The 24597-nt window shown below is 46.6% G+C and overlaps 1 protein-coding gene across 8 annotated transcripts in view; it reads right to left on the reverse strand.

Annotated features, from left to right (window-relative positions):
* SPATA6L (spermatogenesis associated 6 like) overlaps positions 1-24597 on the reverse strand; it is a 132100-nt gene that overhangs the window by 106747 nt on the left and 756 nt on the right. For 7 of the 8 annotated variants that reach the window (XR_012219828.1, XM_073542624.1, XM_073542620.1 and 4 more), the window contains exons 2-4: positions 21953-22089; positions 21732-21869; positions 2640-2688 (exon numbers count right to left, since the gene is read on the reverse strand). Coding sequence is in view for 7 of the 8 variants with exons in the window: in XM_073542624.1 (XP_073398725.1) it covers positions 2640-2688; positions 21732-21869; positions 21953-21991 (226 nt within the window). In the remaining variant the exon portion in view is untranslated. Of the gene's footprint in view, positions 1-2639; positions 2689-3083; positions 3306-21731; positions 21870-21952; positions 22090-24597 lie in introns of those variants that run through there. The other variant, XM_073542626.1, reaches the window with a different exon arrangement.

The raw sequence follows: 24597 nt of genomic DNA on the forward strand, positions 1-24597 counted from the left end.
TGTGGGTAGTGTACTGCCTCCTGGGATTGTGGTGGGTACTGGGCTGACTGAAATTGTAGAGGGGTCTCTTTACGGGGGCTGGTAGGCCCGTGGCTCATACCCACCAAAATAGCCATGTCGTCCCCAACCAGGTTGGGACCAGCCTCCAACACTGGGTGGGAACAAGTGGCCATATTCGTGGGGTTGACTAGAGGCAGACATATGTGGCTGCTGTGGGAAAGGTTGGGTAGGGGGAGGAATAGGGTGAGGTGTTCGCCCACGTATTTGAGGATCCTCAGAGCCTGCTTGAGCAAGCATATGTGTGGGGTGTCTAAGGCGCATCAGATTCCTTGGGGAAAGCTGCCACCTCTCCAGATATTCAAATAACTCATATGGGGTATTGGGGTGTGTGCTTGCATCAAGCAGGCTCTAAAAATATCCTTGAATACGTAGCCTCACCTCACGGGAAAGGGCCCGAAGATAACGGGCCAGGCTGCGTGAGTACGCCTCCTCGCCATCATCATTATTGACTCTAGCCAGATAGTTCAGTACCCCTGTGTCAACATTGGTACGGGTATCTTGAGCAGGGATCTGGCGCCTTCTTCTTCCTCGCCGGGATGGTCCAGCAGGCTGTGGGGAGCCCCAGATCTGGGCAGTTGAGCTGCTGCTGATGTTGCCCTGCTCCTCCTGTATGGTTGATGGTGCAGCAGCAGACGGTCCTGCTTGTGGATATGGTCCTGGTGGTGGGGTATGTGGTGCAGGCACTGGGTTTTCCTGAGAGGAATCTTCACCCATGCTTCTTTGAGGAGGAGAAGATGGGCCAGCCACCTCTTCCCCTACAGTCCCAGGATCTATAATGTGCTCGGTATCTGAGCTAGTTTCTCTCTCCGTAAGGTTGGACTGAGTTCTGTTATGAAATACAACAGAGCCAAAATGAAAGACATTTTTGTGGCCCTGTAAAGTTGCATTGGCATACTACGGGCGTAGTACGTTGACAATCGGAGCATGCTGCGATTGGCACGGACCGTAGAATACGGACGAGAAATATACGGCTGTTGGGAGCTGACCCATAGAGATTCATTTGTCCATGTGTAATGCGTGGTTTTAACGTCTCTCACTCGTCCGTATTTCACTGTAGTGTGACCCCCGGCCTAAAAAGTTAAATGTTCACTTTTTTCTTCCACATTGCTTCTGCTGCTGTGAAACACTTGAAGGGTTAATAAACTTCTTGAATGTGGTTTTGAGCACCTTGAGGGGTGCAGTTTTTAGAATCGTGTCACTTTTGGGTATTTTCATATAGACCCCTCAAAGTGACTTCAAATGTGAGGTGGTCCCAAAAAAAAAATGGTTCTGTAAATTTTGTTGTAAAAAAAACCCTTATAACTTCCTAACAAAAAAAAATGTTGTTTCCAATATTGTGCTGATGTAAAGTAGACATGTGGCAAATGTTATTTATTGACTATTTTGTGTGACATATTTCTCTGTTTCAAGGGCATAAAAATTCAAAGTTTGAAAATTGCAAAATTTTTCAAATTTTTGCCAAATATCCATTTTTTACACAAATAAATGCAAGCTATATCTAAGAAATTTTACCAATATCAAGAAGTACAATATGTCACAAGAAAAGAATCTCAGAATCGCCAAGATCCGTTGAAGCGTTCCAGAGTTATTACCTCATAAAGAGACAGTGGTCAGAATTGTAAAAATTAGCCCGGTCTTAACGTGCAAACCACCCTCGGGGGTACAGAGGTTAAATTAAGCTGAAAAAAATCTGCACGTGACCACCAGGAATAACACAATACACAACATGTTCCTACTCAAAGGAGCGCCAATTCCACATGCAAAAGAGAACTGAACAATGATGGAACCACTAGCTTTTTTTAAAGGAACCCTGACAGCTGATACATAGTGCCCAATCTGCCCAATCCACAGGGAGAAAGTACCATGATCTCGGCCACGTTTTTTCAACCCTGAAATGGTGCCGTGTTTCAGAGAGAAACGTTTTAAAAGCTGCCTGAGACCAAGCTTCAACAGAGACTAGTTGGACAGGAGGGTTCCTGAGGTTTTGTCCCCGGTGGTTTCTCCTGGTCCGCTGCCCTAGCGTGACAGGTCTGTCTCTCTGTGTGTAGAAAGAGATTTTTTTATGCCAGCGGGTGAGAAGCCGCCAGGGATCCGCCTGTCTGACTGGTCTACCGTGCGGCTCATCCCCGGCGGCGGTTAAACTATGTTTTTAATCTGAAAAGTTGCAACAAATTCAGAGATCATACAGTCAGGGACTGTTGTATGCTGCCCGTGGATCAGCTGTCAGGTTCCCTTTCAGCAAAAACTTTCACAAGACGTCCTAAAAGGTCACTTGCAATTTTTTGATCTTTCCTATTAACTTCCATGCAGAAAACACATGAAGATTGGATAGGTCACTACTTTTCACCATTTGACGTTTATAGAAATCAGGAGAGTTTAAAAGACATTCAAAAGCCTGGACTTACATACAGAAAATCATTCTTATAAGATATCGTGGCAACTACTGGAGCAATTAGATTCCATTTACTAAGACATAGAGTGAGAATGAAAGACGACTGAAGGAGAGAAATAACAGGAAAGGGGATGGAAATAAGTGAGGAACCTTCTTAATCCCAGCTCAGACACACATTCCCACTCACTTTCTAGTAGTTCCACCACCGTTGCTGGGTCTACTGCCTTCTGAAAAACCTGAAAAGGAGAAGAAAGTAATCAAGTTATTTGCACCGATGAAATAGTGCCAGAAGGTAAAGAATAGAGATCAGCGAATATTTCAATGTTCGGTTCGGCTCACGACCGACGAATTTGCAATATTCACCGATTTAGTCGTCGATTTAATCGCCGAATATAGCCGAACATGCACAGCACAAAAGCCGGTGTTTCCCACACTGTGAGGGATATTTCTGACAGGTGAGGGATATAGTTTTGTATTTTTTAATTTTAGTTTTATTACAGGAGAACGAGGGCTTCAGTGGAATTAGGTGTTAGATGAGTATAATTGTGTTTGTTACTTTTAAATAAAATGGAAAACTATGTTTTGCTTTATTTCTAATAAAAGACTTTATTCTAGCCATGTCTTTATTTACCATGCAACTCAGGGGCGGACCTACCGCCGCTTCAACCGCTGCACTGCACCGGGGCCCAGAGGTGGAGAGGGGCCCTTGCAGGCGGAGGCGTACTGTCAGGGGCCCAGCTTTCTGCTGCTTCAGTAGATCGGTGCCGGCACTGTATTAGATGAGGACAAGCGCCGGTCGACATCCCCATAGTGTAGACACAGCAGGCTGTGTGTCTGCTGATCTGACATCGCCTGTGCACCTGTTTCACTCTGCCGGAGAGGAGAGATGAGGTCATCAGAGCCAGGGGCCGGGGCAGGAGGTATGTGATGGGATTCATTTGTTCCTGCTATCTTATCTGCTTTCTATAGAGGCTGTATCTGCACTGAGAGATATTTATTGCATCATCTTAGGCTGGCGTCACACTAGAGAGAAATACGGACGAGTGAGAGGCGTAAAAATCACGCTCATGTCATTGAGACACACACACACATATATATATATATATATATATATATATATTTACATTTCATAGAGTTCTACATGGTAGAATAGCCGCAAAATCAATTGCCGGCTTCTGTAAAATCATTCTATAAGATGCGCCTTTTCTGGCACTTATCCTCTCTATTCCCATTGCCCTGTAGCGGTGGCTAATGGGTTAATATTAATGGGTTAATGTCATCTTGCAATTGGAAGATGACATTAAGCCGATTAATAATGGAGAGGTGTCAACTAGACACTTGTCCATTATTAACCCTAGACTATTAGGCTGAGTTCACACATGGCGGTTTTTTCGCGTTTCCGCGGCGGTTTTAACTGCGCGATTTTGCAGCGAAAAATAAGCATCCCATGCATTCCTATGGGATTCCGCAATGCTGTGCTAATGCTGCGATTTTTACCGCGGCGGAATCGCTTCGCGGTAAAAAATGCAGCATGCTCATTAATTTTGCGGAATCGCAGCGATCCCGCACCCATAGGAATGCATTGTTCTGCTTACTTTCCGCATGTGGCTGTGCACACCATGCGAAAAGTAAGCAGAACATTTGCGGATGGTACCCACTGTCCGGAGGAGAGGAGACTGTCCTCTCCATGCTCTCGGTCCCAGTAAGCCTTTGCGAGCGATGACGTCCGTTCTCGCGGTCATTCGCGCGACGACATCGCTGTAATTGTCGCAAAGGATTACTGGGACCGGGAGTGTGTGGAGAGAGGCGGGAAGGCTGTGCGGGACGTCGGAGGGTGAGAATAACAATATTTTTTTTATTATTATTTTTTACATTCTCTCTTTTACTATTGAGGCCGCAGAGGCGGCCTCAATAGTAAAGTTGGTCACACTCGTCAAACACTATGTTTGATGAGTGTGACCAACCTGTCAATCAGTTCTCCAAGCGATGCTACAGATCGCTTGGAAAACGCTAGCAATTCTGCAAGCTAATTACGCTTGCAAAATGCTAGTTTTTCCGCGGGAAAATCGCGGGAATTTAAAATGCTATTTTCCCGCGGAATGGAATTCTGGAATTCTCGCGGTAATTTCCGCAAGAGTTCCGCTACGTGTGAACCCAGCCTTAAACGGTTAAAAAACACACAGACATTAATTAAAAATTATTATAATGAAATAAAGACACCTAGTTTTTGTAGCCAGGGGGGCCAAAAACAATGGTCCCTCTCAAGGCTATTAAAATCTGACCTCACTCACCTGCTTTACCTCTCTGGTTGTGATTTTAACGCGGGAGCCCATGCATTTTTTTCCAACGAATTAACCCCTTAATTTAACACCTAGACATCCCAAATTTTACACACAAACCCTAATTTAATTATTAGTCACGGACATATAAAAAAATACATGAAAATAAATGGTTTACTGTATGTTCCATTTCATGTCGGGTTTTGTATTGATTTTCCAGAGGCCAGCAATTGAATTAGTGGCTATTCTGCTCTTTATATATGTGTGTGTGTGTATCCATGACATGTATATACACCACGTTGCAAATTATTATGCACATTGTTTTTAAGTGTCATAGCCTTTTTTTTTTCTTCAATGAAACCCATTGATGGTATTGTGTCTCAGGGTTCTTTGGATGACTGAAATTAATCTCAGATACCTGTGATAAGTAGTTTGCCATGTGAGCCCAATAAAAGGAAAACTGGATGTTCCACACTTCAGTTTTTTCTGTCAGTTAAAATCCACCAAAATAGCGGAAAACGGATCCGCAGGCGGACTGACAGAAACGGGGGTTAGCGGATCGGCGGATGTACGGATCCGCTGAAGGTAAAAATTTAAAGGAAGAGAGAGAGAGAGAGAGATCAGCAAGGAGGTGGAGGAGTCATGTTTTGGGCCAGAATCATGGGGAAACAGCTGGTAGGGTCCTTTAAGGTTCCTGAAGGTGTGAAAATGACCTCTGCAAAGTATATAGAGTTTCTGACTGACAACTTTCTTCCATGGTATAAAAAGCAGAAACGTGCCTTCAGGAGCAAAATCATCTTCATGCATGACAATGCACCATCTCATGCTGCAAAGAATACCTCTGAGTCATTGGCTGCTATGGGCATAAAAGGAGATAAACTCATGGTGTGGCCACCATCTTCCCCTGACCTCAACCCTATAGAGAACCTTTGGAGTACCATCAAGCAAAAGATCTATGAGGGTGGGAGGCAGCTCACATCAAAACAGCAGCTCTGGGAGCTATTCTGACTTCATGCAAAGAAAAACAAGCAGAAACTCTCCAAAAACTCACAAGTTCAATGGATGCAAGAATTGTGAAGGTGATATCAAAGAAGGGTTCCTATGTTAACATGTAACTTGGCCTGTTAGGATGTTTGGGAGTTAAATAGCTTTTTTGTTCTGTGAATGTGACCTCCTAATGCTGCAAATTCCACAAATGAGCATTTTCAGTTCTTTAAAACATATCAAATGTTTAGAAATTCTACTGTGCCTAATAATTTGGAACAGTGCATTTTGAGTTTTTAGTCATTTTGGAGATTATACTGTTATCATTGGGAGGTGATGACTTTTATTAGACTGACTGTCATTTGCACCAACCATTTAGGAGAATCAGAGGAAAAATATCATTTGCATAAAAATTTGGAACATGGTGTATATATATATATATTTTTTTTTTTTTGTCTTATCATGTCTGTCTGTAACCGAAATCCTGCGCCGCCGATTGGTCGCGGCAGTTAGGCCGTGACCAATCAGCGACAGTCGCTTAGTCGTCGCGGCAACACGGCCGCATCGCTTATTGTACAGGCACATTACAGCCATTAAAGGCATCACTGCTGCGTCGCTCATTACACAGCCACAGTCCTGTACATATACAATACATTAGGTAAGAGCAGAACAGTGACTGCAGTTCTGGGTGTAACAGGAGTATATTAGGTAACAGCAGAACAGTGACTGCAGATCTGGGTGTAACTGGAGTACAATACATTAGGTAACAGTAGAACAGTGACTGCAGCTCTGGGTGTAACTTGCGTACAATACATTAGGTAAGAGCAGAAAAGTGACTGCAGCTCTGGGTGTAACTGGAGTACAATACATTAGGTAAGATCTGAACAGTGACTGCAGCTCTGGCTGTAACTGAACTACAATACATTAGGTAAAAGCAGAACAGCGACTGCAGCTCTGGGAGTAACTGGAGTACAATACATTATTTAACAGCAGAACAGTGACTGCAGATCTGGGTGTAACTGGAGTACAATACATTAGGTAACAGCAGAAGAGTGACTGCAGCTCTGGGTGTAACTGGAGTACACTACATTAGGTAACAGCAGAACAGAGACTGCAGCTCTGGGTGTAACAGGAGTATATTAGGTAACAGCAGAACAGTGACAGTTACACCCAGATCTGCAGTCAAATACATTAGGTAACAGCCGAACAGTGACTGCAGCTCTGGGTGTAACTTGAGTACAATACATTTGGTAAGATCTGAACAGTGACTGCAGCTCTGGCTGTAACAGGAGTATAATACATTAGGTAAGAGCAGAATGGTGACTGCAGCTCTGGGTGTAACTGGACTACAATACATTAGGTAAAAGCAGAACAGCGACTGCAGCTCTGGGAGTAACTGGAGTACAATACATTATTTAACAGCAGAACAGTGACTGCAGATCTGGGTGTAACTGGAGTACAATACATTAGGTAACAGCAGAAGAGTGACTGCAGCTCTGGGTGTAACTGGAGTACACTACATTAGGTAACAGCAGAACAGAGACTGCAGCTCTGGGTGTAACAGGAGTATATTAGGTAACAGCAGAACAGTGACAGTTACACCCAGATCTGCAGTCAAATACATTAGGTAACAGCCGAACAGTGACTGCAGCTCTGGGTGTAACTTGAGTACAATACATTTGGTAAGATCTGAACAGTGACTGCAGCTCTGGCTGTAACAGGAGTATAATACATTAGGTAAGAGCAGAATGGTGACTGCAGCTCTGGGTGTAACTGGACTACAATACATAAGGTAAAAGCAGAACAGTGACTGCAGCTCTGGGAGTAATTGAAGTACAATACATTAGATAACAGCAGAACAGTGACAGCAGCTCTGGGTGTAACTGGAGTACAATACATTAGGTAACAGCAGAACAGTGACAGCAGCTCCGGGTGTAACAGGAGTATAATACACTAGATGATGGCCCGATTCTATCTCATCGGGTATTTTAGAGTCTCTGTTAAAATAAAAAATCGTTATAAACTCACCTTCCGACAGCCCCCGGACTCTGTCACTCCTCTCACCATGTGCCCGGCATCTTCCGGTTCCAGTAATGCTTAGCGAGTAGGGCTGATGATGACGTCATTCTTGCGAGAGCGCGACATCATCAGCGGTGTTTCGCGCAAAGCATTACTGGAACCGGAAGATGCATGGAGAGGAGAGAGAGTCCGGGGGCCGTCGGACGGTGAGTATATAACTATTCTTTATTTTAACAGAGACTCTAGAATACCCGATGCGATAGAATAGGGCAACCATCTCGTATATATTTATATATATATTAGTGTGTGTATTCTATGTGTATATATCTATTCTTTCGTTTGCATTTTAACCTGTCATAGGGATCAATTATATGTCCATTTTGCAAGCTTGCGAGAAAATCTCGGCATACAGATGCTTACATGCGCAAAATACGCGACCACACCCTGACAACGGATGACAAACGGATCACTATTTAGGGGACATATCTCCGTATTACCCATGTAAAATACGGACCGTATTTATTGTCGGTTAGTGTGACCCCGGCCTTACACTTACATACAGATCAGGTTGCTCTGTCAGTGGGGTCATCGGCTCCAGCGTCACCCGATCTGTATGTAAGCTCAAGCTGCAGCAATAACTCACAGTGATCCTCAGAGTGACTGCACTGTCTGACCCTGAGCCCGGCTCCAGGACGTCCTGCATTATATATCAGATATACATTATAATGGGAGGTCCTGCAATCTGGTCAGTGCATGTAACACTGTATATATGTGTACAAAGAATAGTACATAGCAACCAGTACACAGATTAGTATATGGCTCATATATAACAGACCTGGGCAAAATGTGGAAATCGGACCGGACTTTCTGTGATAGCCAAACGCTGTCCGCAGGTCGCACCATACGACCGACCTGCATCCAAATTTCACCTTCATCTGCATCTTCAGGATACACAGAGCAATGAATATAATGGTAGAGGACAGAACCACGGGCTCCTTCCACCAGTCGTAGCGTGTGCGACTGAGACAGCAGACACGATGATGTCACTAGATTCCCTCTGCTGCGTGGAGAGTCAGTGCACACAGCAAGGACCGGAGCAGAGTGTCGGGGGATGCGAGCGAGGTGAGTATGTTTTTTTTTTTTTATGTGTGTGTGTGTGTGTGTGTGTGTGATTTGTTCGTGTATATAGAGGATACATGATGGCTCATACTGTATATAGGGGGCTATGTGGGAAATCATGTTGTATATATTGAGGCTCTGTGAGGGCTCCTGCTGTATATAGGGAGCTCTGTGAGGTCTCACACTGTATATAGGGGGCTATGTGTACAGTTTTGGGCACCGGTGCTCAGGAAGGATATAATGGAACTAGAGCGAGTACAAAGGAGGGCAACAAAATTAATAAAGGGGATGGGGGAACTACAATACCCAGAGAGATTCGCAAAATTAGGATTATTTAGTCTAGAAAAAAAGACGACTGAGGGGCGATCTAATAACCATGTTTAAGTATATAAGGGGACAATACAAATATCTCTCCGAGGATCTGTTTATACCAAGGAATGTGGCGGTCACAAAGGATGACTGTTACAAGGGGGGGCATTCTCTGTGTCTGGAGGAGAGAAGGTTTTTCCACCAACATAGAAGAGGATTCATTACTGTTAGGGCAGTGAGAATCTGGAATTCCTTGCCAGAGGAGGTGGTGATGGCGAACACAGTCGAGGGGTTCAAAAGGCCTGGATGTCTTCCTGGAGCGTAACAATATTGTATCTTACAGTTATTAGGTTCTTTAGAAGGACATAGATCTGGAAATTTATTCTGACAGAATCTAGGCTGAACTGGATGGATTAATGTATTTTTTTCGGCCTTGCTAACCATGTTACTATGGGATATCATGCTGTATATAGGGGGCTTTGTGAAGACTCCTGCTGTATAGGGGGCCCTGTGAAGGCTCCTGCTGTATACAGGGGGCCCTGTGAGGGCTCACACTGTATATAGGGGGCTTTGTGAAGACTCCTGCTGTATAGGGGGCCCTGTGAAGGCTCCTGCTGTATACAGGGGGCCCTGTGAGGACTCACACTGTATATAGGGGGCTCTGTGAGGGCTCACACTGTATATAGGGGGATCTGTGAGGGCTCACACTGTATATAGGGGGATCTGTGAGGGCTCACACTGTATATAGGGGGCTCTGTGAGGGCTCACACTGTATATAGGGGGCTCTGTGAGGGCTCCTGCTGTATATAGGGGGCTTTGTGAAGACTCCTGCTGTATATAGGGAGCTCTGTGAGGGCTCCTGCTGTATATAGGGGGCTCTGTGAGGGCTCCTGCTGTATATAGGGGGCTCTGTGAGGGCTCCTGCTGTATATAGGGGGCTCTGTGAGGGCTCTTGCTCTATATAGGGAGCTCTGTGAGGGCTCCTGCTGTAAATAAGAGGCTATGTGAGAGCTCATGCTGTACATCTGGAAACTATGTGGGTACTCATACTGTATATAGGAGGCTATGTGGAGGCACATCTAATATATAAAGCTCAATGTGGGTGTGTATGTATGTATGTCCAGGATTGGCATCCGCACCGTCGCAGCTACAGCCATAAAATTTGGCATAGTCACACGTCTGGACCCCGAGAGCGTCATAGGCTATGTTGTGAGGCGAAATTTTAACCCCGCGCGTTCCAATTCACCAAACAATTTAGCCCCTAGCTACATAATGGGGAAAAAGTGTATGTATTGGCATCTGCACTGTCGTAGCTACAGCCACAAAATTTTGCGCAGTCACACATCTGGACCCCGAGAGCGTCATAGGCTATGTTGTGAGGCGAAATTTTAACCCCGCGCGTTCCAATTCACCAAACAATTTTGCCCCTATCTACATAATGGGGAAAAGTGTTGGAGGCAAATTGCCAGCTGCCAGATGTGAACAAGGGGGACTTAAAGAATGAGAGCGATGGCGCCAAAGAGTATATACCGTACAGTTGCTAAGGTGGGGCCCTGACATGGGATACTCACCACACACGGGGATATGAACACACACACAAAATGCGCCACACGCTACCACGTGCTTCAACACATATACCACCTTCAGCACACATTTCACCACACATACACCAACCTCGCCACATAAAAGTCGAAACACAAAAGTCGACACTCAAAACTCACCACGCTGTCCCAGAGCTGTTTAAAAGACGAAAAATGAGCTGTGGTTGGTTGCTATCAGCAAGAGTTTTCTTTGTAGACAGTTGTGGTAACTGAGGCCTATTATTCTTATCATTTCTATGGTGTTATCGTCCTTCTGTAAAGCTGGAAATAACACAATTTATTACCGTGCCAACACAGACCACCCTCTGACACAGACTGCAGGGGGAGCCCAGTATCACACAAGATAGGATTAGATACACAGCTCAGCAGTCAGTATCACACAGGAGAGGATCAGACACATGGCTCAGCAGGCAGTATCACACAGGATAGGATTAGATACACGGCTCAGCAGGCAGTATCACACAGGATAGGATTAGACACACAACTCAGCAGTCAGTATCACACAGGAGAGGATTAGACACATGGCTCAGCAGGCAGTATCACACAGGATAGGATTAGACACACAGCTCAGCAGTCAGTATCACACAGGATAGGATTAGACACACAGCTCAGCAGACAGTATCACACAGGATAGGAATAGATACACGGCTCAGCAGACAGTATCACACAGGATAGGATTAGATACGCAACTCAGCACATAGTATCACACAGAATAGTATTAGATACACGGCTCAGCAGACAGTATCACACAGAATAGTATTAGATACACGGCTCAGCAGACAGTATCACACAGAATAGGATTAGATACACGGCTCAGCAGACAGTATCACACAGAATAGGATTAGATACACGGCTCAGCAGACAGTATCACACAGAATAGGATTAGATACACGGCTCAGCAGTCAGTATCACACAGGATAGGATTAGATGCACGGTTTTTATGTGCAATATAATCATTATAATTTGTTATAACTAACCACAGTTGGTTACTATGCCCAGGCAACGCTGGGCTCTTCAGCTAGTATTGTATATAGGGAGAGCTGTGGGGGGGCTCTCCCTGTCTTTTACAGGATACTGTTGTATGGAATAGTGCAGTCTACTACACTATACCATACTTTTATTTGTAGTATACTATCAGATACCAGACATATAATGTAATATAATACATACATGGTTGGGCTCTGCCGATTCCCACAGTAATCACATAACCACAAGGAGGAGCTCTGCACACTTGCTGTCATCTACCAACTAAAGTGTCAGCCGCATCTGCAGTGTTCTATTCACTGACAGCCGACACTAGTTGTCACCTGACTGCAAGTCTGACTGAGCTGGAATCAGCAGAACCGAATCTTAACCAGTGCTTTGATAATGAGGGCAATCTGGCTTGTTTCTCGAAGCCAGATTGCCCTCATCATAAGTACCATGCCGGGTACGGAGGGGGCCCACACAAATTTCTTGCAAAGGAGCCCAAAGCTGTCAGTGTCCGCCACTGATAAAACTATAGAATTAGTAATGGACAGGTGTCTTATAGACGCCTCTCCATTACTAAGCCGTGTGCTTAACGTCACCTGACAATACAAAGGTGACATCAACCCCACAAATATGAACCCCACTTGCCACTGTGGAAAGAGCTGGGCAAAGCGCCAGAATTGGTGCATCTAATAGATGCGCCTTTTCTGGCAGGCTGCGGGCTGCTATTTTAAGGCTGGAGGAGGCTATACCCATGGCCCCTTACCAGCCTGAGAATACCAGGCCCCAGCTGTCTGCTTTAGCAAGGCTGGTTGTCAAAAAATGTGGAGGACCTCACGCTGGTTTTTTAATTATTTATTTAAATAAATAAAAAATATAGCGTGGTTACCCCTCTATTCTTGATAACCAACCTTGCTGAAGCTGACATCTGAGGGTTGCAGCCCCCAGCTGTGAGTTCTGCCTGGCTGGTTATCAAAAATACAGGGGAACCCATGCAGGTTTTTTTTTAATTATTTATTTACAGCGCAGGAGCAGCTGGTGAAGGCCGGCGTCACACTATTGTAGAATACGGGCGAGTGTTATGCAAGAAAACATCGGGGCAGGTCACATCAGCGTTTATTTTCTCAACTGCATTCGACGTGCGTGTTGCGATTGTCACTGAGACTCACCAATGCAAGCCTATGGGTGCGAGAAAAATAAATGGCACAGCACTCGGACCATATGAGTGCTATCTGATTTTTACGCACCAATGTCCTTTGAAAAGCTGGCAATTCATGTGCCGTGTACAATAAAATCACACTGACAGGTTAAAATAGAATAGATAAAATATATATATACACATAAAATACATAGATATATAGATGTCAGTGACACACACATATATATAAATATGTGTATATATTACATGCATAGATAGCAGAAAAGCCGGCAATTCAGCAGCCGTGTAGTGTAAAATCACTGCAGGTGCTGACAAGATAGAAGAGATGGATTACATACAGTAAATACAGGGTGGGCCATTTATATGGATACACCTAAATAAAATGGGAATGTTTGGTGATATCAACTTCCTGTTTGTGCCACATTAGTATATGGGTGGTGACCATGGCGGCCATTTTGAAGTCAGTCATTTTGGGTGTATCCATATAAATGACCCACCCATGTGTATCCATATCAATGTCCGACCCTGTACAAATAGAATAGGTAGATATACAGATGTCTGTGACACATAATTAGTACAGCGTGTGCAGATTACTGTCCATGTATTTAATTAATAAAAGATTATTTTTCAGGAAAAAAATGGAGATAAATATTAAACCATTCCCCCGATGCCCTCGTCATCTGAAAAAGAGGTTAAAAACATAAACAACAATATTCCTCACCTTTATGACAGGTCCTGAGATTTCACAGCCAGCAATCTCACTTCACCTGTGTGACAACAGCGCGAGCGCTGTGGGAAATTTGCACATGGCGCTCACATTGAAGTCAGAAAGGTGAAGTGAGTTCATTGGCTGTGAACTCGCAGGTCATGTCTGACAGCACTGCGAGCAGCAGAACTTTCTCATGCTCCCTCAGACAGGGAATAGCAGTTCATAGGCAGACACTGAGCACACTGTGCTCAGTGTCTACTGGATGATAGGCTGCATGGTCGCATCATGCAACCAACCATGCAGCTTGCCATCTAGATGTAGCAGAGCTAGACCAGTCGTGGGACAAATGGATTAAAAGCATCTCTTTGGAAAGGTGAGGAATATTGATTTGTTGTTTTTTTTTTACCTCATTTGCAGATGACGAGGGCATCGGGGGAATATCCAAGGTCATAAGTATGGTTTAATTAAGAAAGGAGTCTGTGTCTTTCTTTCAATTAAAGGACTTTTTTCTGGGTGTCTGTGATATCAACCCCCCACTTCCCCAACTATCATTCTACTTGCCACCGCTACAGGACAAGTGGGAAGAGCGAGGCTAAGTGTCAGAATTGGCGCATCTTAGAGATGCGCCTTTTCTGGGGTGGCTGAGAGATGATGTTTTTAGACTGGGGGGCTTCCAAGGCTATTAATATCAGCCAGCAGCTGTCTGCATAGTGTTTGCTGGGTATTAATTATAGGGGGACCCTATGTCATTAATTTTAGGGGTCCCCCATTTTAATAGCCAGTAAAGGCTAAGTATACAGTTGTAGCCTGAGAAGCTCCATGGGTATTACTCCCTTCCCAGGCATTAAGGCTAAGTGCACACGTACCGGAACTCTCGCGGAAATTACCGCGAGAATTCCGGAATTCCAGTCCGCGGGAAAATTGCATTTTAAATGCCCGCGATTTTCCCGCGGAAAAACTAGCATTTTGCAAGCGTAATTAGCTTGCAAAATGCTAGCGTTCTCCAAGCGATCTGTAGCATCGCTTAGAGAACTGATTGACAGGTTGGTCACACTCGTCAAACATAGTGTTTAACGAGTGTGACCAACTTTTTACTACTGAGGCCGCCTATGCAGCATCAGTAGTAAAAGATAAAATGTAAAAAAAAATAAAAAATAGTGTTATTCTTACCCTCCGACGTCCCGCGCATCCGTTCCCAGTAATCCTTTGCGAAAATGCCCGCGATGACGTCAGTTCTCGCAGGATCGCGATGTCTCGCGGTAATTCGCGATGACGTCGCGCGAATGACCGCGAGACATCGCGAGATCGGACGCCATCGCGGGCATTTTCGCAAAGGACTACTGGGAACGGGAGCATGAAGAGAAGCGGAAAGACTGCGCGGGACGCCGGAAGGTAAGAATAACAATATTTTTTATTTTTAAATTCTTTTTTTTACAGGGATATGGTACCCAAAGCCTGGAGGACAGTCTCCTCTCCTCCGGACCGTGGGTACCATCCGCAAATGTTCTGCTTACTTTCCGCATGTTGTGCACAGCCACATGCGGGAAGTAAGCGGAACAATGCATTCCTATGGGTGCGGGATCGCCGCGGTTCCGCAAATTAATGACCATGCTGCGGTTTTTACCGCGAAGCGATTCCGCCGCAGTAAAAACCGCAGCATTAGCACAGCATTGCGGAATCCCATAGGAATGCATGGGATGCTTATTTTTCGCGTTTTCGCGGCAAAATCGCGCGGTTAAAACAGCAGCGGAAACGCGAAAAAAACGCCACGTGTGAACCCAGCCTAAACATCAGCCCCCAGCCGTTGGCTTTCCCTCTGCTGATTATGAAAATTACACAGAAGCCAACAACATTTTTTTTCAGAAAAATAATCTTTCATTAATTAAATACATGTACACAGCTTGGAGACACAGGGCAAGCAGGCACGACTTGGAGACACAGGGCAAGCAGGCACGACTTGGAGACACAGGGCAAGCAGGCACGACTTGGAGACACAGGGCAAGCAGGAGTGGTATATGAGGGAACAGGTAGAGTTCCTTTCACACAGCAGGTACCAGTACTGATACAGGCAGGAAGGAGTGGAATATGAAGGAACAGGTTTGGACCTGTTCACACAGGAGGTGCAGGTATGGATACAGGCAGGAAGGAGTGGAATATGAAGGAACAGGTTTGGACCTGTTCACACAGGAGGTGCAGGTATGGATACAGGCAGGAAGGAGTGGAATATGAAGGAACAGGTTTGGACCTGTTCACACAGGAGGTGCAGAATAGGCAGAGCCGCAGGAGTGCGGAGTAGGCGGAGCCGCAAGGTCCGCAGGGAAAAGCTGCAGCAAGAGGTTCTGCAGCGGCAGCAGGAGCGAAGCAAAGCTGAACCACAAGGTCTGTGGAGAGAAGCTGCAGCAAGAGGTTCTGCAGCAGCAGGAGCGGAGCAGGCAGAACTGCAAGGGTGCAGCAGCTCAGACAGAGCTGCAAGTGTGCAGAGGCTCAGACAGAGCTGCAAGTGTGCAGAGGCTCAGACAGAGCTGCAAGGGTGCAGAGGCTCAGACAGAGGTGCAAGGGTGCAGAGGCTCAGACAGAGGTGCAAGGGTGCAGAGGCTCAGACAGAGCTGCATGGGTGCAGAGGCTCAGACAGAGCTGCATGGGTGCAGAGGCTCAGACAGAGCTGCATGGGTGCAGAGGCTCAGACAGAGCTGCATGGGTGCAGAGGCTCAGACAGAGCTGCATGGGTGCAGAGGCTCAGACAGAGCTGCATGGGTGCAGAGGCTCAGACAGAGCTGCATGGGTGCAGAGGCTCAGACAGAGCTGCATGGGTGCAGAGGCTCAGACAGAGCTGCATGGGTGCAGAGGCTCAGACAGAGCTGCATGGGTGCAGAGGCTCAGACAGAGCTGCATGGGTGCAGAGGCTCAGACAGAGCTGCATGGGTGCAGAGGCTCAGACAGAGCTGCATGGGTGCAGAGGCTCAGACAGAGCTGCAAGGGTGCAGAGGCTCAGACAGAGCTGCAAGGGTGCAGAGGCTCAGACAGAGCTGCAAGGGTGCAGAGGCTCAGACAGAGCTGCAAGGGTGCAGAGGCTCAGACAGAGCTGCAAGGGTGCAGAGGCTCAGACAGAGCTGCAAGGGTGCCGAGGCTCAGACAGGGAGGACACAAGGAAAGACACAGCAGGGAAGGAAGCCAAAGACAAGGAGGCAGGGGTAGGACAGAGTTCAGACAAGGTACAGGGACAAAGACTCAAAAACCAGGATATTCTGCCTCCTGGAAGGCGGAAGGACAAGTAAACACAAAGCTAGGACCAAGACACAGAGACCAGGAAATGCAGCCTCCTGGAGGGCAGACAAAGGACACAAGCAAGGCTAAAAGTATTTCTCCAGAGAAGGAGATACACAGAACAGGGCCTGGCTTCCTCAGCAGCAAAACACTAACTGAGTCTAGACATTGCACAGGCAATGTTCAGTGGGTGTGGCAGCCCTATATAGTAAAGGGCTCCAGGTGATTGGTCAGGGATATATTATACAGGTGCTCCCTGACTGCATAAGAACCAGAGAGTTCTGGTGCCGCCCCCATATACACACATAGCCAGGAAGCATGCAGGAGAGCAGAGGCACAGAGCATAGGACTGGCAGCAAACAGAATTCACAGTATGACCCGGAGCAGTGAGTAAGTTGGTGTGCGGGGGATGGGAGGCCATGCAGTGATGCCAGCAGGGTTGTTACAACCTTTTAGCCTCCTAGCTCCGGTGCATCTGCAACCACTATAGTTACGACCCTGGTACACAGCCTCTCCCACCACAACAGGCTCTTCATTGCCCAGAACGCAAGGTCAGAATTAGTGATGGGCAGTCCGGCTCTTTTTGGTGATCTGGCTCACTCGGCTCCGCTCACCAAAAAGAGCCGGCTCTTTTTGGCTCAAAAAGCGGCTCTTCTTGCAAAAAATGCTACTTTCCCCACTTTTATCACTCCTGTCCCTTCACTAGAAAGCCTGAGCCTCATTATACAGCTGTACAGGGGTCTAGTGAAGGCTTTTTAGCCATTTTCTCAGAGTGTAAGCTCCTGGGATCAGGCTCTCACTCCTGTCCGTATTGCTGATTTGTGTTATCCTCTAATATCGGATATTCGTCCATGTGTTCTACATTAGTCAGTGCTGTGACATCTGCCGGCACTGATTATTCTAAGGCTATGTGCACACGTTGCGGCTTTGCTGCGGATCCACAAGTGATTTACAGTACAATGTTACTGTATGGGGAAAAAAAATGCTGTGTACATGCTGCGGAAAAATTCAAGCGGACACGCAGCAGTTTATTTTCTGCAGCATGTCAATACTTTGTGCGGATTCCGCAGCGTTTTTACACCCATTCCATTATAGGAATCCGTATGTGTAAAAACGCAAGTGAAAACCGCACAAAATCTACAATAAATCTGCATAAAAACCTCACAGATTTAGACCTGCGGATTCTGCCAAGAGATGCAGATTCCGCACAGAAAATTCCACACAGCAATCCGCAACATGTGCACATACCCTTATAGGTAAATCCTTGGAGACATGTTCCAGGTTCTTACAGAGTAACTCTGATATCTGCACCATACATGGCACCCCTTACCTACCAATTCTGGTATGCATGGTCCCCTCATCCCCCCCTGGTATGCATGGCCCCCTCATCCCCAATCCTGGTATGCATGGCCCCCTCATCCCCAATCCTGGTATGCATGGTCGCCCTCACCCCCCTATCCTGGTATGCATGGTCCCCTCATCCCCAATAATGGTATGCATGGTCCCCTCATCCCCCAATCCTGGTATGCATGGTCCCCTCATCCCCAATCCTGGTATGCATGGTCACCTCACCCCCCCAATCCTGGTATGCATGGTCCTCTCACCCCCCCAATCCTGGTATGCATGGTCCTCTCACCCCCCCTATCCTGGTATGCATGGTCCCCCCTCATCCCTATCGTAGGATGTATGGTCCCCTCATCTCCAATCCTTGTATACATGGCACCCCTTACCTACCAATTCTGGTATGCATGGTACCCCTCATCTCCCTATCCTGGTATGCATGGCTCTCTCATCCCTATTCTGGTATATATGGTCCCCTCACCCCCCCCCCCCAATCCTGGTATGCATGTCACCACATTCCTCATCCTGGAATGCATGGCCCCCTCTCCCCCCTATCCTGGTATGCATGGTCCTCTCACCCCCCCTATTCTGGTATGCATGGTCCTCTCACCCCCCCTATCCTGGTATGCATGGTCCTCTCACCCCTATATCCTGGTATGCATGGTCCTCTCACCCCTATATCCTGGTATGCATGGTCTCCTCACCACCTCTATCCTGGTATGCATGGTCTCCTCACCCCCTCTATCCTGGTATGCATGGTCCTCTCACCCCCCTAGTCTAGTATGCATGCTACCCCTCACCCCCCAATCCTGGTATGCATGGTCCTCTATCTAACCCCCTTATCCAGGTATGCATGGCGCCACAACCCGCCCTCTACTGACTTCATGGTGAATACCCGATCGGTAATCTTTTGTGCCGTGATGTGAGGAGAGGGCGGGTTGTTGGGCCGGAATTGGCGCCTGCACATTCCTCTCTTTCTGGCACCATTTTCTTGAAGACACGCTACAGTGTGTCTTCCACAAATTGGCGCCGGAAAGCGCGGACTGCGCATGCGCCGATTCCGGACAAACAACCCACCCTCTCCTGTCATCACCACCAGACGCAAGACCCCGTGGCAACACCGAATCGGTAAGGTGTTGTGCCGGAGATCGCGGTATGTGTTCAGTGCTTACACATACCGCGATCTCCTGGGGGGGGTACGTCTACCGCGATCTCGTGGGGGATGCGTCACTCTGTCTGGAGCCAGACTGCGCAGGTGCGTCGCACTTGTGCAGTCTATAAAGGCTTCAGACAGAGTGATGCTTAGAGAGTTATATTATACATATACACCAGACCTGTCCACAGAGTTTCTCTGCCTCAGATTTATATTATTACTTTCCCACTGTAGAGCAGCAGGAACTACAGAAAATAATGAGAGGGATAAGATGGCTGTCAGTGCCTGACCTCAGTGCCTGACCTCAGTGCCTCTGCTCTGCTCATCCTGCAGCTACGGGACATCCACTGTTATGTCAGACAGTGACAGTCTGTGTAACTGCACATTGTGATCTATCACAGATCATGTGTGTGCACTCACTGCACTGAGCAGCCAATCACAGTACAGCTATGTGTTCATGTGGGAGGAGCCCAGTCGCAAGTCAAAGTCTTGCCAGTCACTCCCCACTTGTACACAGGCTCTAAGGGTGTGTGCACACGCTGCGGATCCGCAGCGGATTTGGCCGCTGCGGATCCGCAGCAGTTTCTGCTGCGGTGTACAGTACCTTTATACCCTATGGGAAAAAAAACGCTGTGCGCATGCTGCAGAATTTTCCGCGCGGATTTGCTGCGGTTTCAAAACCGCAGAAAGAATTGACATGTCAATTCTTTCTGCGGATTCCGCTGCGGTTTGCCATCTCCTCGATTGTGGAGATGAAAAACCGCAGGGCAAAACCGCAGGCCAATCCGCAGGTAAAACCGCAGGTCTTTTGACTTGCAGATTTACCTGCGGATTTTACAAAATCCGAGCGGCCAAATCCGCAGAGCATTCCGCAGCGTGTGCACACACCCTTAGTCTCCTCCTCAGCTCCTCCCAGCCCCCAGCCAGGCAGGAAGAAGCTACGCAAACAGCAGGGGAAAAAAATAAAAATTGGCTCAGCTCCCAGTGGTGAGCCGACTCCCATCGGTCACATGAAAGAGCTCTTTGTCTCGGTTCGTTCACGAACGACACATCACTAGTCAGAATCAAGTCCCTATGTGTGGTGGCACCTACAGGGTCCTGACGCCAAAAAGCAACAGTATATTATGTGCTCTATTACATACATCCAGTATGCAGGACCCCGACTGATCTAGGGTCAGGACCCTCACTTTAGGGTTTGACTGATAAGATTGGTGTCTGTCTTAGAGTACTGATTACCGTATTTTTCGGACTATAATTTGGGGGGAAAATGGGGGTGCGTTTTATAGTTGGAATATACTTACAAATACTGTGGAGGAGTGGTGGTGCAGGAGTCGGGTGATTCTGCAGCGGTCCCGGTCCGACCCTGCTGGGTGATGATCACACTCCATTCCCAGGCTGGTTCTGTGTGGCAGTGGTGGTCTGTGGTGAGGGGGAGCTCCGCCGGCATTTTGTGAAAGCCCAGAGGCCCCGCATATCCATTGCTGCGATGTGGTGGCCTCCGGGAAATCCCATCCCAGGATGATGCAGCAGGTTCGGTGGTGGTACTCTGTGGTGTGGGGGGGAGTCCGCCGGCATCTTGTGAAAGCCCGGAGGCCCCGTATATCTATTGCAATGCTGTGGCCTCTGGGAATAAGGTCGCCTCCCGGAAGCCACTGCATCGCAGCAGATTGAGATCTCTGCAATGAGATCTCGTCCCAAGATCTTGGGAGATGAGATCTCAGGACGAGATCTCATTGCCGAGATCTCAATCTGACCATGAGCCGCCCATGGCAGCCATTTCCCCGGAGGCCACCGGCCACCTCCGGCAGAGCTCCGAGCACCACGCCGAACCTGCCGCATCAGCAGCGGATGGGATTTCCCGGAGGCCACCGCACCTGCCTGGGATGGGAGTCATATCGCCAGACCACCGAACACCCCCTGAGACCCCGCTCCACCAGCGCTGCTGATACCCCTTGGTAAGCTGAATTCGGACTGTAAGACGGACCCCCATTTGACACATTAGTTTTTTTCCCTATTTTCCTTCTGAAAATTTGGGGTGCGTCTTATGTTCCGGTGTGTTTTATAGTCTGAAAAAAACCTGTATTTTAGGGGTCTGAGATACATGACATGTCTGATGTATTAGGTCTGTTTTAATTTTGGGGTCTGACACCTTGGGTGTTAATTCAATTTGCAATATGGTGCCTGAACTAATTTCATATTTGAATTTCTTCTTTTTTGCCTTTTTTCTTTTTCAAAATAAGAAAACATTTAGTACGGATTTCATAAGAGAAACATTTTTCAAGTTTCCTTATCCTAGAATGATTGGAAACTAGGAACCAAACTAACTGGTGATAGAAAAAAACATGACAAACATAAAAATAACATCCTTCTCACCTTCTCAAACCTCATTTTTTCATGAAACAGAAGTGGGAACACTGCAGGAAGGCATCTGGTCTCCTTAAATTGGCCCAATATACCAACATTGAGAAATACATCATCTTTATCGGGCAAGAAGACTCCGGGGCACGTGACCTACAATGGAAACAGATGAGATGTACATTTGTCATGGCTATTACAAGATCTTAGATACAGAACATAATTGTACAATCACTTACTGCATGGACCTGCAGCTCCACCACAACCTTCAACGGCATGTTCCTAGAAAGGAGCAGCAACAACGCTCTACACTATTAGATGGGATGATAGGGCGCTGACATCAATGAGACATTTCACACAAGGTTACTTCGGAGATCTGAAAAAAAAAAATCACAACAAAAACATTTATTATAATACATAACATACAGTATATTTTAAATAACTACTTTTACATCTATAGTATATATAGTTAGGTCCAGAAATATTTGACCTATATAGTGACAGAATAATTTGGGATCTTCATGATTTGGGGTCTTCATGTCCCTAATTTTTATTTATAATGAAACAACTGAGAGGCAATTGAAGTGTTGCCTTTCAGGTTCAATTAAGGGGGTTTAACAAAAATATCCTGTGAAACGATTAGGAATTGCAACCATTTTTCTACAAAGCCTCCTCATCTCAGGGGCTCAAAGGAATTGGACAAATTAACTTTACCTAAATAAAAGGTTCATTTTTCATACTTTGTAGAGAATCATTTGCAGGCACTGTTGTCTTCCATGGATGTCCTGGCCTTTTTGAGTTTCCAAGCTCATCAATCTACTCTTTTTTTTTTTTTTTTTTTTTGCAGAATGTACCAAACTGTTGATTTGGCCACTTCTAAAATTTCTGCTATCACTCTAATGGATTTCTTCTTTTTTTAGCTTAATGATGGTCTTTTTCTCTTCTATTGAGAATTCCTTTGACTGCATGTTGTGGGTTCACAGTATCAGCTTTCAAATGCAAATGTCACATCTGGAATCAGCTTCAGACCTTTTACATGCTTAATTGATGTTGGATTCATGAAGAAATAGCACATGCAGCCAATTTAAGAGCTTTTGAGATAACTGTCCAATTAGCTTTGAACCCTTTAAAAAGAGGCAGCTACATATTAACCCCTTCTCGACCATGTCCCTGCCTTTGATGCTGGCTCTGGCGCTGAGCCCGCCTCTTTCCCAGTACTTAATGGCTGATTTATTCAGCCATCAAGTGCCTCTAATAGCAGTGAGTGGGTCCGAGATCCACCTGTGGCTGTTAACCAATTAAATGCTGCTGTCAATCACTGACTGCAGCATTTAATATGTGCAGGCTGGAAGTGCGTCACAAGTCCCGCCCATCGGCACCCTTGTCACGTGATCGCAAGGCGCCCATGTGTTGTCATGACAGCAGGGGGTCTTCATAGGAGATTGTGATTTTTGCTATATTTTTGCTGAAGCACTGCTATGTATGTGCAGCGGGCAGGGAGAGATCCCTGCAGCTCTGCTGTCTGCAAGAGAAAATGGCAGCGGAGTGGAGCTGCAATGATGCATCCTGCTCCGTGCCCGCGCTTCCTGTCTCTCACACAGTTAGCAATGCAGCTGGATGACATCATCATTCAGCACCACGGCTGTGCCAGAGAGAGGAAGATGCCGACGATGGTGATGCTGCAGGAAAGCGTGCGTAGAGGTGAGTGTGTGTGTGCTGCTGCGGGGGAATGTGCAGAGAGGCGAATGGTGCTGTGTGTGTAGGTGGAGGAGAGGGCAGAGATGTGGGAGAAAGCAATGTTGGAGGTGGTGGGGGAGAAGGCAATGATGGAGGTGGTGGAAAGGGTAATGATGGGGTGGTGGGGGAGAAGGCAATGATGGAGGTGATGGAGAGGGCAATGATGAGGGAGGTGGGGAAAAAGCGATGATGGAGGTGGTGGAAAGGGCAATGATGGGGTGGGGGGGAGAAAGCAATGATGGAGGTGGTGGAAAGGACAATGATGGGGTGGTGGGGGAAAAAGCAATTGATAGGGTGGTGGGGAAAAGGCAATAATGGTGGTGGAAAGGACAATGATGGTCGTGGTGGGAAGGGCAATAATGGGGGTGGTGGGGGAGGAGGAAATGAAAGAGGTGGTGGAATGGGCAATGATGGGGGTGGTAGTGGAAAGGTCAATGATGGTGGAATAGGCAGTGTTAGGGTGGTGGGGGAGGAAGAAATGATGGAGTTGTGGGGAAAAGGCAATGATGGTAGTGGTGGAAAGGACAATGATGGTCATGGCGGAAAGGGCAATAATAGGGGTGGTGGGGGAGGAGGAAATGAAGGAGGTGGTGGAATGGGCAATAATGGCGGTGGTTGGGGAGAAGGCAATGATGGAGGTGGTGAAAAGGGCAATGATTGGGGTAGGGGGAGAGGAGAATAATGGGATGCGGGGGAGGAGGACAAAGAGGGGTGTGGGGATTGGGATGGGAGGAAGGGGGATTTATAATAGATTTAGGAACAGGGAGAGGTGGAGGAAGACATTATTATTGTTTATTATGTCTAACACAGTCCCTTAGTATATAGTGTATTGCTTATTATGTATAGTGCCATCCCTCAGTATATAGTGTAGTCACTTTTTAAGATGCCATCCCTTATATAGCTTCCTCTGCTGTTATGTACAGTACTGTCTCTTATTACATAGTGATTTCTTGTTATTTTTATTCATAGTGCCCTCTTTTTTCACATAATCCCCTCTCTTGTTAGATATAAAATGACTGCTGATGGAGGAACCGGTGACCAGACAACCTTTCCATCAGCTCCTTTATTAGAAAGGAAGCTTTCCCATGCTTCATCTGCCATCATTGCATTATACAGCTTAACAAGACAGGACGATATCTAATAAAAA

Source organism: Dendrobates tinctorius, unplaced genomic scaffold, assembly GCF_039654945.1.
Source record: "Dendrobates tinctorius isolate UK_male_01 unplaced genomic scaffold, ASM3965494v1 ptg000128l, whole genome shotgun sequence".
Classification (NCBI taxonomy): Eukaryota; Metazoa; Chordata; class Amphibia; order Anura; family Dendrobatidae; genus Dendrobates; species Dendrobates tinctorius.